The sequence below is a fragment of the Lepisma saccharinum genome, chromosome 3, assembly GCF_977018435.1.
Source record: "Lepisma saccharinum chromosome 3, izLepSacc3.1, whole genome shotgun sequence".
Taxonomy (NCBI): domain Eukaryota; kingdom Metazoa; phylum Arthropoda; class Insecta; order Zygentoma; family Lepismatidae; genus Lepisma; species Lepisma saccharinum.
The window spans coordinates 34,571,465-34,584,585 of record NC_139231.1 but is presented as its reverse complement, the minus strand read 5'-3'; the positions used below and the strand labels follow the sequence as shown (position 1 = coordinate 34,584,585).

The following is a 13,121-nucleotide window of genomic DNA, read 5'->3' as shown; positions in this document are numbered from 1 at the left end:
GTTGTTATCTTTAGTCCCCAAAAGAGAGGAAACATTATGTTTTTTTGTGAGAGAAAGGGTAGAAAATGATAACATTACATTCCCTATATTTACTATATACTCAGTCTTTACCTTTCAGATGTTAACAACTTAACTTTCCGGCAAAAACACTCTTATTTAGGGGGGGGAAAGTAAAAGCCCATATGGCTCATACGGCAGCGAGAGACTGATTAAATAAACTGAAATTTTAATTTATTTTCTGATGGCTCCCCCCCCCCCAAAAAAAAACAATGTTCAATAATGTTTTGTTAGGCCTGTTTCTATTATGACACCTTGTCAGAGTATTTTTTTATACATCTGAAATAAATGCATACCAAATTCATGTGTAATTTATATTAAGAACTGTTAAGACATTATATACATATATATACCTGATGGGCAGCTATGTCCTTAGGTTGGAAATTTGGATTTTTATTGCAAACTCGAACAAGACCATCTGTATATGCAATGGCAAACTCCTTCTCTTCATCAAACCAATCAATGTGAGTCACTGAGACTGAAAAGTAATAATAACAGTAAGACCTTGAAATAATGTCACAACAACAAAAACACATTGTATGATGAAAGAGTATCAAAATTTTAGGGATGGGATGGGATGCATTAATCAGTACTCTTTTGGTTTGATTGAGTTGGTGGTTTAAGTCCACTTTATGCACAGTAAGACTAATTGGGACTGAACCTATAGTTTAAAGTGGGATCCGAACCACTATGTGCCTCCACTGAGTATTGAACCCTGGACCTCTTGGTTACAAGACAACAACGATACCACTGTGTCATCAGGGAGGCAGTACTCTTTTGGTATTAGCCAATATAGACATATTGATGTACTGAAAAAATTGCTGAAGATTTCACCAATACAATATATCTATAAATAGCATGTAAGCTAGTGCTAATATCTGCCTCTTTGTAAACATATGATTCACATGCCTTCGTTTTGAAAAATAAATGACTAAATATGTAGTTCCTTTTTTAAAGGCACAACCCGTTGCAGTCACCTGATAGCATATTTTAATAAAGTTAAGTTCTTCAAGGAACCTTTGTAATGTGATATCATATTGGTAGATTATCTGTTATTGGCATTATTAATTATATATGTAGATTAATAGTATTGTCAAAACTTTCATATTGGTCCATCCCTGTCAAAAATACTACATTTACTGATTGGTGGGAACATCAAAAATTCAGTATTGACCCAGCATTGTGAGCCAGAAAAAAGCGGTGGTGTGCTGATCATGTGTCGCCCAATGAAAAAGCCAGTAGTATGTTACGACTTACAGAGTGACTGGCGATGTGTGCATGCCCCAGAGCCATGGGGTGACTTGCCGTTAGAGACTTGTTACACCATGGAGGATTTTGTTTTGTTTTACATGAAATAATAAATCACAAGATTCAATTACCTTTCCCGATATAATCAGGAGGTCCTTCTCTCCCTTATAAAACAATCAATGTGCACTCTATAATCTCTATTATTATTGCTTAAAAGTAGGTAACAAATCTAATACATACCTCTTTTCAATTTTATACAGCATGACCAGGGTACCAATAACAGCAGTGAATTACCCCAATAGTCCACCCCGAAAAGCCAGATAAAAAAAAAGTGTGTTCATATGGGAGCTGAACACACGTATCATCTGTGTTATTGCAACTCACGTTGGTTGTCCACTCCAATGTTCCCTTATTTTTGAACTGAGACACAAACTGACGTATACCTCGTAGAAGAAAACCATGCCAAAAAAAATTCATTGATAGTGTCTGTGTCTGTGTCCAGAAGTTGGCATACCTTTCTGACATTTTCCACAATCGGAATGTTCTGAATGTTATGTCTACAAGGGAATGATATCCACATTATGCACCTATCAGACAAGATGTCAGCCTTCAAAAGTAAATTCCTGCTCTGGAAGAGGAACATTGGAAGATAAAAACACTGGTGATTGCTTTCCTACATTGAGCATGTTATTAGACGGAACAGGAGTACAATTAAACGAAGAAATCAGATCTGTGTTTGGGAAACACTTGTCACAACTTCATCTCCATTTCAGAAAGTACTATCCACAAGACACACAGCACAACTGGATCAGGGATCTATTCAGCACATATCCTCCACCAAATTTTACCACAGCAGAAGAGAAGCAGGTTATTGATCTTTCCTCAGTCAACACAGTGAAGAATAGGTTTCTTTCTCTAACACTGCCTGAATTTTGGAGCTCTGTGAGGAATGGGTATCCAGTTAAATAAGAAGGCCTTGCGAATTCTGCTTCCTTTTGCGACTTCTTATCTGTGTGAAACTGGATTTTCAGCCATAGTGGTGATGGAAGTCCAAATACAGATCAAGAGTAAATATCCAGAATGAGATCTGCCATTTCCAAATATGAACACAGATTTGATAAACTGCACGACACCAAGCAACCACTGACTTTGCTAAATATTGCAATATGCCTGTATTTATCCCTTTTACTGAGAAAATTGACACTAGCTTATAAGCATTAAAATAGTGTATATGAACCAGTATTATTCACACATTATATGTTCATTACTTATGTACAAACAGAAAATAAACACTTGAACAGATTTTGCGTTGGTCTTTCATGGTCGCATTTCTATATCTATTGTTATTGAGGGTAGGTGCGTGCAGATTTTGGCAGCTGAGGGGAGCCAAAACAGCAAAAAGTTTGAAAATGCCTGATACAGGTTCTTCTTAGGAAACTTTCACACTGAAGTGACAAATGATATGCAACATGAGGGTTTCACACTGAAGTGACAAGCAACACAGGCTCCTCCCATGTGTAAAAACTGTTCACTGTGCATGTACAACCAACAGACCAATGTGACAAATGCTATTGAAAAAAGGTCCAGTCCAAGTGACATGAAAAATGACATGCGACATGTGCAGGTTGTCATGCCATATTGGTACAAAAGGTTGCATTTATTCCTGAAGGTTCATTTCCAAGTGACAATTGTCACTTGTCCCTTGTTGTTCTGGTCTGAAAGGCCCCCATGCAAAATATCCCCGTACATTAATAGGGGAAGAGAAGAGTTATCCAGGTTCTTTGAGAAAAGATTAGCATTTAATATTAGATTGATATAATGCCAATTATTGGTACATATTGCAGTGCATTATTGGTATTTTAGCAATATCAGTAAAAATTTCAAATCAAACAATCCCTATTCTACTTACCAAACTCCCGTGAACATAATGGTAACTCTTCTTTCTGGTAGCCATTACTACAAGATGCTGACATTAAAGAAACAGATCCATCAATGTGGCCAACTAGAAGATATTCCATATCTTCCCCACTGGCGATACGTGGCCATGCCAAAGCTGTTATCCAAGCTGACTGACCACCAACATGGCAAATATCACTACTGTGTGAATTCGAAGTTCCTGCATTAAAAGTAAATATAATTATTAACAAGAATCTGTAACAAAAGATTAGATCTTTGGTAGGAATGGGACCCTAATATCATCAGTATCAGGCATACCAGTGTGATCAGTAGCAGTACAGAGAATTCTGATTTGATATTTCTATAAATATGGTCTGCTTCTAAGTGCAAAATTCTGTAATTTTATCACAGTTTTTCTTTACGTACAAAGCAAAAATTCAAAATATGTTACTGATTATTTGTTATTTCACATCGCTTTTCTGCTACTATTTGCTAATCATGACAATGAGGATGAGTGATAAGATGAAACTGATCCATGACCAGGCTGGGATTTGAATAACACAAAAATTACAATTTTTGGTATTCAGTTATAGGTTTGAACAAATCACACAACTCTCTTGTAAAATATGATTTTGGTAATGACACGTTCATGTTCCATTATGCTATTAATTCAAGTAGAACAAAAGGCATGTAAGCAAAATAATTTTGTAAATAAAATGCCTAGTAAAATATTTGAACAAGTGAGTGGAGAGTGTTATATAATACTATCCTGTACAATTAATATTCATCTCTTGATATTGTTAGAATATTTAAATACAGAAGACTTCAATGAGTAGCCTATGTGGCAAGTAGGATACATGTTGGGGAATCTGGTGGTAAGAGACCTTTGGGAAGACCAAGACGAAGATGGAAAGACAACATTGAGATGGACTGACAAATATTGGACTGATCTTGCCCAGGTTACAGACAGATGGAATGTTTGTGTTGCTGCTGCAATAACCTCCATGTTTAGGAATCAGGGTGGCCACTTCAAGACCGAGAAAAAATTCAAGTATAATTCCTAGTTTTCAAGGTTAGTTTTCAAAAATTCAAGGTTAAAAATAATTAAAATTAATGTGTACTAACATTTTATACTACATATTTATAAATAGTTCCTTGTACATCTTATAAATTTGTACCCATGGCGTAATAAGCCATTGAGGGCCAAGGCCTGCCGGCCTCACTTCTACATTCATCATCAGAGGTAGGCCATCATTCAACCAGTTACGAGGTGACACGTGCTCAGCACGACAAATCCTCAGTCATTGTTGTAGGTTTTCCACGACCAGGTTATGCTACCCATTTGTAGCTCTCCAATTTCCTCACTGGTCCCATACACTGGCCAAAATCTCAAGAGAAAAGCTATTACGCTTCTCCCTAAAGAGATTCAAACCAGCAGGCATCCCATAGCCCAAGCCCAAAACCTGATGCCTTAGACCACACGGCCATGGTGCGAGACATGTAAATAATTTATGGACATGAAAACTGGACAAATTAATGTTGCAGGAAGTTCAAGAAATCATCACATGTATTAATTTCTTTATTACAAGAGCAAAACTTGCATTTTTGCATTACATTTACATTATAAAGTTTTAAAATTCAACTGGCACCAATTGCATTCCTTGCTGTGTCTACTACCACTGTACAGTCAATGATCCTTGAAAGGTTAAGAAAATAAGGATTGGTTTTTGTTCTAGTGTTTCACTAGAAACAACTCCTAGATATGTTCAGCAAAAAACAATAAAAAGTACATTATAATCTGTACAAATGTCTACATTTTGTATGATTTGGTTTACTAGATGTAGCAATTATTGTTTTGAAGACAATTCACGTAGAATTTCCAGTGTCACAAATGTATGCATAGTTCCAGGAATCCAGTCAGTAGACACCCTGACAATGCCAGAAAGTTAGAACTAATTAGAATTAATGGCATCTGCAGATAGAGGACTGAAATTTTAATTACTTAATATTTTGACAATTCACATGCCACTTTCTCAGAAGGTCTTAAATGCCTGAGAATTGTGTCAAAACACAGTAATTTCATGGTTCAGCCACCACAATTAAAATACTTCAAAAATTATCCTGCACAAGAATACTACATGAAGTATCAAAGTTCAACTTACCTGGAACATGCCAAATCTTTACTTTATTTTCTATAGATACAGCCACAAATTTGCCACTAGGAGACCATGAGAGCAAACCAATCATATCACCATTGAGTTCACTCGCAAACACAGGTTCAATCGCACGAAATTCTAGGGTATGTTCAAGAAACATATGTAAATTGCTGGTGAGAGACCATATTCTAACTGTTCCATCATATCCACTAAAATCAGGAAGAGAAAAATGATAGACAACATTAGCCACAATCTAGTTTTTATTTGATTTATTTTACTTCGTATCTGTGAGTTTGCAAAAATGACATGCAGCACTTTCATGGAGTCTAAATATCTTAGAAATTTCCAAAATGCATACTTTACATTATTTTTATGGCCATATTGTGGCAAAAATGGATTATATGATTAAAATGATTATTTCACATGCAATAATGAATATCTTGAAGCAAACTGGTAGATACAGTTGCAACAGAAAATGTATACATTAAAATTTACAAATATTCTGAAATACTTGGAATTGTTAAAATTTTCCAATATTGGTATTAGTGGGAATCATTAAGAGTTAGTGGTATTAGTATCATTTCATAGTGGAATTGGCTCAGCTATAGTTAATACATTTTATAATATTCATTAATATTCATATTGATTCATTGCTGTTTATCAAAATATAAGATTGGTATTGACAATTTTACCAATAAATAGTTACACCAATATGTCTACATTGGCAAATACCAATACAAAGTCTAACAGTTCTAAAATTGAACATAAATTGCACAAACTATCAATGCTACTTCAGTAAAGTACATGGGACGAGTCAAAACGTGGTATCTAGAATGTATGGAGTGCCCTAGAAGGGAGGAATTATATAAAAAAATTTCAATGTTAAACCAGCTTGTTTGGGATGTCTCTTAATTTCATAGGAAGCATATATACGTGGGTGAATCAAAAAGTAAGTTACACTCCCCCCCCTGTAAAAAACAAACAAAACACACTGTCGCAGTCCATACCAACAACCACAATATCCCCTTCAACGTCTGCTTCCGGGTAGCGATCATCCATCTCTTACCCCAACCAGCCAACACCTCAGTTCGCAATAGAAAGGAGAGGGCTTATATATCAGCCATGAGTGCAACCACTCCACCTGGACTGAACAAAGCCACCCAGTAAATTCCCCACCTTATCCCACTCCCTTCCCCAACCCATCCCACCCACTCTACCGCACCCTTCAACTCACAGTTTTCGACGAACCTGGCTACAGAACAGTGTTTTTTCCATTTTATGCACTACTACTTCTTCAATCGAGACCTAGCAACTCTGCAAATCTCCAACTTCCGGTTCAGTCTTTCGCCTAATACTGAGGATGCAGTGATAGTCTGCGAAAATTATAATTTTTTCACTGTCTGGTGAGTGTTTCCTTTATCCTTCTTTGCTATAAAGGAGACAGTAAACACTTACCACATGAAAATAAATATGTAAGTGGGAGACCACTTGGAAACGTCCATACATATCAAACCAACCAACCAACCACCTCCAGTATCTTCACTACTCCAGCTCTCACCCACACCACACCAAACAAGCCATACCATTCTCCTTAGCCCTTAGAGGCCAACGCCTCAACTCACCCCCCTCATCTCGCGAAAACTACAACCTATGCCTGCACCAAGCACTAATCAACAGGAGCTACCCCTCCACCCTCATCAACAAACAAATAAGCAGGGCCACCTCCCACGCTCGTGCCATACAACCCAAAACCAACCCTTCCGCTCTGATCACCCGCACCTCCTGAAAATCAAACATACCATCCAATCCCTCCTTTTCATCCTTCACAGTGATCCCGACACCAGAGACATCTTTTGGGACAAACCTAGGGTCGTTTTCCGATGACCCCAACCCCAAGAACATCTTTGTCCATAATACACCCACCGCTCCCATTCCAACAACCCCAGCCCACAAGTGAAACAAACCCAGGTGCAAGACCTGCCCCATACTCATTACCTCTCCCACCCTACAGATCCCTACCGCAGCTGGTGAATTCACCCATCCCAAGGGCACCTACCACTCCTCCAATCTCTTATCTGTGGATACCTCTACCTGGGTGAAACCTCTACCCCCCTGAACCTCCACATCAATAACCACAGAGCCTCTACGCAAAACTCACGACTTCAATGTCACCACCCACACCAACAGCCATAACACCACCTTCAACAACTGTTTCCATGTAGCCATAATACATCTATTACCCCAACACACTGACACCTCCACCTGCAGGCGATGGGAAAGGGCCTACATATCAGGCATGCACGCCACTATACTCCCATACTCAATCTAGACACCCAATAAGCATTTCTCCATTCCCTACCGATCCCCACCCACCTTGCAGTAACACTTGTGAAAGGATCTGCTAGTACAACCTGTGTTCTATCACTTGTTTCTGACACCACTATGCGGACGCTGGCATCAGTATTCTGTGCCTCTACACTTTTGTTACTTCCATTCTTTCTACCTACATGTGACAATGAGGCTATAGCCTCGAAATACACCCGCCGCAAAATGACTTCGGACCTCATAACAAAAGCACAAAAAATACAGAAACTTAATGTGAAAAGATATTATTAAGCTATTAAATACAGCAAAAAATACATACATTAGTCATGTCATAAGGAGTCATGTTGCCTTTACTTTTGAGAACCATTTGGATGCGCTTGGGCATGGAATCACTAAGATTTCGGAAGTAATTTAAGTCCATGTCAATGCACCACATTTTCTTCAGTTCTGTTTGGAGGGTCTGTAGGTTCTGAATCTTCTTCTTTAACAGGAATTGCTTCATATGATGCCAACAATTTTCAATTGGGTTGAGATCGCAGCTATTCCCAGGCCACTCTAACACCTTTATCTGTTGTTCCTCAAGTCATTTCCTTACCACCTTAGCCGTGTGACAAGGAGCATTATCATGCATGAAAAGATCACACTTGTGGATCTGAAGCATATCCACTAAATGTTCCTTAAGAACGTTGATATATCGGTCTGCGTTCATTGTCACGTTTTGCTGTAAGAAATATAAACCTGCCCTACCCTTTTCACCTGAAAAACACCCTAACACCATTACAGACTAGGAGTGCCTAACGGTCGGAACCGTATACTTTGGGTTGTATCGATCTGAAGATATGGATGTCGAACCTTAGCAGCTCCCATTCGGAACAGTTGGAATGAGCTTTCATCGAAAAACGTGACTTTCCTCCACTGTGCTGGTGTCCAGTGTGCATATTTATTTGCAAAAGCAAGACATTCTTTCTTCATGCAGGCGATGAGTAGCAGCAGTACAACATGGCAAATCCAAGTCTTTCTGTAAATAGTGCTGGATCGTGCGAACACTAACGTTTTCCAGCAGACTCGGGTGCATTTCTTTAAGTTCTGATGCTGTCAGTCGAGGCATTTTCTTTATTTCTCTCATTAGGTGAGCGTCTGTAGATTTGGTTGTGTTTCTTTGCCTCCCACCACCGAATTTATGCTTTGGAATGGCAGTCGGAGGCAGTCCTCTGGCGACTGCCAGTACCTACATTATGGTTGATTTTGCACGACCTGTTTGTTTACATATCATCTTTATCGGGATGTTTTCACTTCGCCATGCAATAATGCTGGCTTTTTTCACACTACTGCAGTACTTTCCCAGCATATCACAAATACACCTGTACAGTAGTCAAATATCAAACACAAATGCAGTAGAAAAATATCCAACACAAAGTGCACCACACGAAAACACAGCAATTTATCACACACACTGCAGCAGAAAGTCACCCTTCCTGTGTCAACTAACAATACGAAATGAAATGAACTTGCTTATCAGCAGTAATACACTGTTGCCAGATACGTTCATGCAGAAACAATTCCGTGTTCGAAACAAAACAACATTAGATACAAGGCTACAAAGTGATAGACCGCTTACTACAGCAGATTTCACAAGAGGTTCGAAGTCATTTTGTGGTGGGTGATAAGACTTTTCTTTAATTGTGGTAAGTGTTTAGTGTCTCCTTCATCATTTGTGTTTTATCCACCCTTCTGGCACTTTTTCTCATCCTACACCTACCCCCCACACACAAATAATGAAGGAGACAGTAAACACTTACCACACGAAAAGAAAAACGTTGATATTTTGTGACCCAGGCCACATTTTCATCAGAGAAGAAAGAGGTTCACAGATTAACGAAGAATAGGAGCACAGAATACTAACTGTAGTGTTGGTACAATATTGCCAGAGAAAGTTAGACGATAGGAAACAAATGTAAGGTACTTTCACCAGTGTTTACTGCATAGGATGGGTGGTTTCGGGGAAGAAGGAAAAGTGTTATTGGTTGGCTAGGTTAAGTCCGGGAGGTATAGTGGCATGCATGCCTGATATATAGGCACTTTCCCATCACTTGCGGAAAGATGTGTCTGAGAGGGGGGGGGGGTAAAATATGGATTATGGCAACACGGAAACAGTTGTTAAAGGTGGTGTTATGGCTGTTGGTGTGGATAGCAACTGTGAAATTGGAGATTTGGGTGGAGGAGCGATGGTTATTGATCCTAAGGTTCAAGGGGCTGGAGGTTTTGCCCAGGTAGAAGTTGCCGCAGATTTGGCAGATAAGGGTATAAATGAGGTTGGATATGAGTGGCAGGTGGCCTTGGGGTGAATAGTGGACTCAGCTGCCAAGGTGGGGATCTGAAGGGGGGGAGGTGATAAGTATGGACCAGGTCTTGCACCTGGGTTTATTGCACTTGTGAGCTGGCAGGGGTGGTGTGGAAGGGGTGGGAGTGTTTTGGAACAAGATGTTCCTAAGGTTGGGGGAGGGGTCGATGGAAGATGACCCTAGGTTTATCCCGAAAGATGTCCCTGGTGTCTGGATCACTGTGTAGGATGGGGAGGAGGGAGTGGAGGGTATGTCTGATTTTCGTAATGTGGGGGTGGTATTGGGTGATCAGAGCTGGAGGGTTGGTTTTGGGTTGTTTGGTGAGGTTGTGGGAGGTGGCTCTTGTGATTTGTTTGTTGATGAGGGTGGAGGGGTAGCCACGGTTGGTTAGGGCTTGGTTGTATTTTTGGCAGAATGAAGGGGATGAGTTGAGGCGTTGGCCTCTGAGGGCCAGGGAAAATGGGATGGCTTTTTTGGTGTGGTAGGGGTGTGAGCTGGAATAGTGGAGATACTGAAGGTGGTTGGTCGGTTTGATATGTATGGATGTTTCCAAGTGGTCTCCCATGATGTGGGAGTGGAACCAGGTGAATTTGAGGGTGGTGAAGTAGTTTTGTTGGTTTAGGAATGGCGATGGAAAAGGGCCTATATATCACGCATGCACGTCACTATACCCCCAGACTCAACCTAGCCAACCAATAACCTGGGTCCCGGGTTTGATTCCCAGTGGAGGCACATAGTGGTTCGGATCCCACTTTAAACTGTAGGTCCAGTCCCGATTAGCCTTACTGTGCATAAAGTGGACTTAAAGCACCAAATCAATCCAATCCAATCAATAACCCTTTCTCCTCCTCCCCAAAACCACCAACCATGCAGTTAACACTGGTGAAAGTACATTTTTAACTATCAACTGTTTCTGGCAACACTGACTGTACAGATGCTATGGTCAGTATTCTGTGCCCCATAACACAGTCTACTTCTTTCTTCTCTGATGATAATGCGGTACCACGAAATATCAACGTTTTTCTTTTCGTGTGGTAGGTGCCTTAAAAACATTTAATAATGTGGCTTACTTCAATATCTTATTGTCCAATGATTCAGACCCATTTTCTATCTTCATGGAATCCCAGGAATTCTTCTTCTTCTTCTTCTTCTATTGCACTACAGACCTTGGTGGGCTCTGGCATCCCAAACAATCTTCCTCCACCTCGTTCTGTCTTGAGCTTCATTCTTCCAATTAAGTACATTCATCCTTTTCAAATCATTCTCAATAACATCGATCCATCTTCCCCTCGGTCTTCCTTTTGGCCTTGTTCCCTATAGTTTCTGGTTTAATACCAAGCGTGGTAACGTGTCCTCCTCCATTCTCATCAGATGTCCTGCCCATCTTAAAAGTTGTGATTTGATGTATCTCCCCACATGTTCATGTTGGATCAACTCTTCTTGCTCCATGTTATTCCAAATTCTATAAGATCCATATTCATTTGTAATGGGGCCAAAAATCTTTTGTAAGATTTTTCTTTCAAAGCACATTACCTTGATTTCTGCTTTGGATGCAAGTTTCCAGGATTCTGCACCATAAGCTATCTCCGGTCTGATGAGTGTCCTATATAGTCTTAATTTTGTGTTCTTGGAGAGGCTTTTGGACTTGAATAATTCTTTATGTGCATAATATTGTCTGTTTCCAGCCTGGATCCTGTGGTTAACTATCTCTTCTTTTTCTATATTGTTAAGTACAAGGGCTCCAAGGTAGGTAAAAGTGGAAATTCCTTCAAAACAGTATGTGCCTACATTCAGAACCACGGGATTTTGTCTAGTTGGTGATCTGGACATTCTCATGTATCTCGTTTTGGTTTCATTAATTAATAGTTCAGTTTCTCTGGATTTGCTATTTATGTTTAAGAAAGTGCCTTTAAGCTCTGCAAGGGTCCATGATATTATCACAATATAATCAGCATAAGCGAGTATCTGAGTTGTTTTGTAGAATATGCTCCCCCATTTTTGCAGTGGACCGATAATATCATGTAGCACAATAATAAAAATTAAAGTGGACAGTACATCCTCTTGTCTCACCCCTGTTTCTATTTTAATAGTTGGTGAGACTTCACCTTGCACCATGACTCCAGCTGTTGTATTTTCTAAAGTCACTTTAATCAGTCTTATTAATTTATCAGGAAATCCTACTTTCTCTAATACCTTAGTAATCCCTGCTCTGTGCAAGCTATCAAATACCCGCTGGTAGTCTACAAATAGAAGGTGCAGATCTATATTATGTTCATAGAACTTTTCCATAATTTGGTTTATGGTGAAGATATCTATAGTAGATCTATTTGAATGGAATCCACACTGATATTCCCATAGCATTTCTTCTGCTATTTTAGACGCTCTCATGTACAGAATATTGCAGAATATTTTGTATCCAATATTTAGCAGGGTTATTCCTCTATAGTTAACACAACTAATTTTATCACCTTCTTTATTGGAGTCCCAGGAATTAAAACATTAAAAGATGGTTAAAAACAGTTCACGGAAGGTGGGTAAATACCAAGGCAGGAACCACTTGTACGTACTAAACTTGGTTACATTTTTATAAATTGTGATAATGTGAGCATTTAAGAAACTGTGGCATCTAAAAGCAATTTTATGGTTTCACTTAGTCTCCAACATGATAAGAAGCTAAAACTTTAAAAATGCAGAACAAATCATAACAAACTTCCATGTCATCACATGAAAACACAGAGGACCATTCAATATTCTGAATGGGGAAGGGAGTTTAGAGAAACCTTGTTTGATTAAGTCAATTTAAAAAAAATATATACATGAAATATTTTTTGGTATAGACTACCATATTCAAATGGGCACTCAAAAACTACTCTTCTATATTCACACTATGGTAATTTTGTAACAGGTGAAAGTAACACATTCATTTATAAATGAATCAGGGATGAACTGATATGAAACTTTAACTGATTTCAATAAAGTTCCAATGTAGAATTTACCAATACCGATATTCTATTGATCCTATATAAAATTACAAACGGTCCTTGAAGAACCTTAATGGTTCATTGGCCTCCTTAATACATGTACTTTACCGGATGAC

General features: G+C 39.0%; 1 protein-coding gene across 2 annotated transcripts in view; it reads right to left on the bottom strand.

The window, feature by feature from the left end:
- LOC145984969 (putative E3 ubiquitin-protein ligase HERC1) overlaps positions 1 to 13,121 on the bottom strand; it is a 309,625-nt gene that overhangs the window by 74,451 nt on the left and 222,053 nt on the right. For both annotated transcript variants that reach the window (XM_083118420.1, XM_083118421.1), the window contains exons 51-53: positions 5,364 to 5,566; positions 3,215 to 3,421; positions 411 to 535 (exon numbers count right to left, since the gene is read on the bottom strand). In XM_083118420.1, coding sequence (XP_082974546.1) covers positions 411 to 535; positions 3,215 to 3,421; positions 5,364 to 5,566 — 535 coding nt within the window. The remainder of the gene's footprint in view (positions 1 to 410; positions 536 to 3,214; positions 3,422 to 5,363; positions 5,567 to 13,121) is intronic.